This window comes from Arachis ipaensis, chromosome B08 (genome assembly GCF_000816755.2).
Source record: "Arachis ipaensis cultivar K30076 chromosome B08, Araip1.1, whole genome shotgun sequence".
Lineage (NCBI taxonomy): Eukaryota > Viridiplantae > Streptophyta > Magnoliopsida > Fabales > Fabaceae > Arachis > Arachis ipaensis.
In genome coordinates this window covers 106,433,935-106,435,762 of record NC_029792.2, presented here as the reverse complement: position 1 = coordinate 106,435,762, position 1,828 = coordinate 106,433,935, and the positions used below count along the sequence as shown (strand labels likewise).

At 30.5% G+C, this 1,828-nt stretch overlaps 1 protein-coding gene across 1 annotated transcript in view; it reads right to left on the bottom strand.

Annotated features, from left to right (window-relative positions):
* Positions 1–1,828, bottom strand: part of LOC107613964 (vicianin hydrolase) — a 32,099-nt gene that overhangs the window by 4,526 nt on the left and 25,745 nt on the right. The window contains exons 11-12 of the mRNA XM_016316166.2: positions 808–910; positions 87–195 (exon numbers count right to left, since the gene is read on the bottom strand). Of these exons, the coding sequence (XP_016171652.1) occupies positions 87–195; positions 808–910 (212 nt within the window). The remainder of the gene's footprint in view (positions 1–86; positions 196–807; positions 911–1,828) is intronic.

The following is a 1,828-nucleotide window of genomic DNA, read 5'->3' as shown; positions in this document are numbered from 1 at the left end:
ACTTTTTATCTTTTTAATATAAAATATACATTTTCATTTTCATTTAATTTAAAACAAATTAAATTCCACTTTGTTTTGATTCTCACTTTATTGCCTGAAGAAGAGATTTGAGATGACCATCATGGTATCTAATCCTGATACTATCTTTCAAGGCCTCTTTGATTGGCTTTGAAGCATTATTTGCTTCAGCTACACCTGTAAAATAATTTTGATACCAAAATAATATTAATATTGTTAATAATTATAATTTTTGGAAAATAAGAATTGAATGGCTTGAACCTAAGTTCGGTAACAAGTGAGTTAGGTTCGTTTGTAGTTGTTTATTTATTTATTTTTTCTTTTGAAAAAAAACACAAAAACATGGACAGATAAAAAGACTATTCCAAAAATAGTGCATGCATCGCCTCATTAAAATATTCTCTAGCTACCACCTAGCAAGAAATTTATTGAACAAAAAAAAAAAAACTAAAAATGAAGTTAGGAATTAGCATCCTTAGCCTGCAATGAAGGACTAAATTCATATAGGTATTTTAATTTAAAACACAATATTTGTCTACAATGAAGAATTGTTTAGTGTTTATATAAATTTTAATTTATCAATCCTTTGACTGCCCTTAATGATACAAATTTTACACAACAAACTAAACTTATTTCATGAGTGGAAATAAGCATCGAGAGTTGTGAAAATTAAGTTTCATCATGATATTAAATATGTAGTTATGGACGTCTAAGTTGTCTATAATAGAATTCTAGATAAATTATAATTAATTGCCAAGACAAATTTAAAACTGAATGATAAAAATGTACCATTTTCCGTAATGTAAATCGTTGGATTCTTATAGTTGTCCTTTATGTATAACAAAAGATGGTGAAGTCCCTTTGGATAAATGAATAGCCAGTTCAAAGCGGTCTGCACAATCATGAAAATTTTGGTAATGTTATTTAGAAACTTTGTCCAGCAACAACTTTTTCTGGTTTTGTTTTCTTTGGTAACAACCTTTTTTTTTTAACTCTTGATAATCATTTTGAAAATAATAGTATAAAGAAACATAAAAAATGGAAAAAAGTGTGAGCAAAAGAATTGTTACATGATAAAGGCTCCATAGTGCAGCAGTGATATCAGATAACAAGGATTAGCTAGTAAAACTGAAGTTAGTTAGGTTGTTAGTGTGCTATGCAATTGGTAATCGATGCAGCAAATCAATTATAAAGATTAGTTAGAAATTGTATATAAATCTAGTGTTATAGCTAGTTGAGAGTTAGATTTTTTTAGATTAATTTTGTATGAAATGAAATTAGATTCTTTCTTCTCTCCCTTTCTTTTCTCTCTGATAGTTGATCATTCTTCTTGTTCTTTAATTTTTTCTTGTTTCGTTCCTTTTTTTTCTCTTCTCTTCACACTTGAACTCACTTCACAAAGTTGATGAAAGTTGCTCAGCTTCATCTATGGCTGTTTTAACATGGTGCAGTGAGTGTGGACTGAAGTAGAAGCTCCGATCACGAGATCAAGTGTGGAAGGTCCTGATTTGAAGAATCGTGTAACTATAGAAGGATCTTGAATAAGGAAGCTCGGGATCTGGCGGTAGAATTTGACAGTTCTCAGAAATTAAAGTTTTTTTTTTGGGAAATTGAGAAATTGAAGTTTTTCCTTTTGTTCGACATTCACCAGAAATGGTAGAACAAGTGCCGCAGAGCATTGACATTCAAGTTCTTGCAAACCTGTTGGATCATGTTAATCAACTACAATTAGCTACAAGCCGAGTGAACGTGAATCCGATCATGGATCCGGTGAGTCCTTATTTTCTGCATCCTAGAGAAAGTCCAGGAA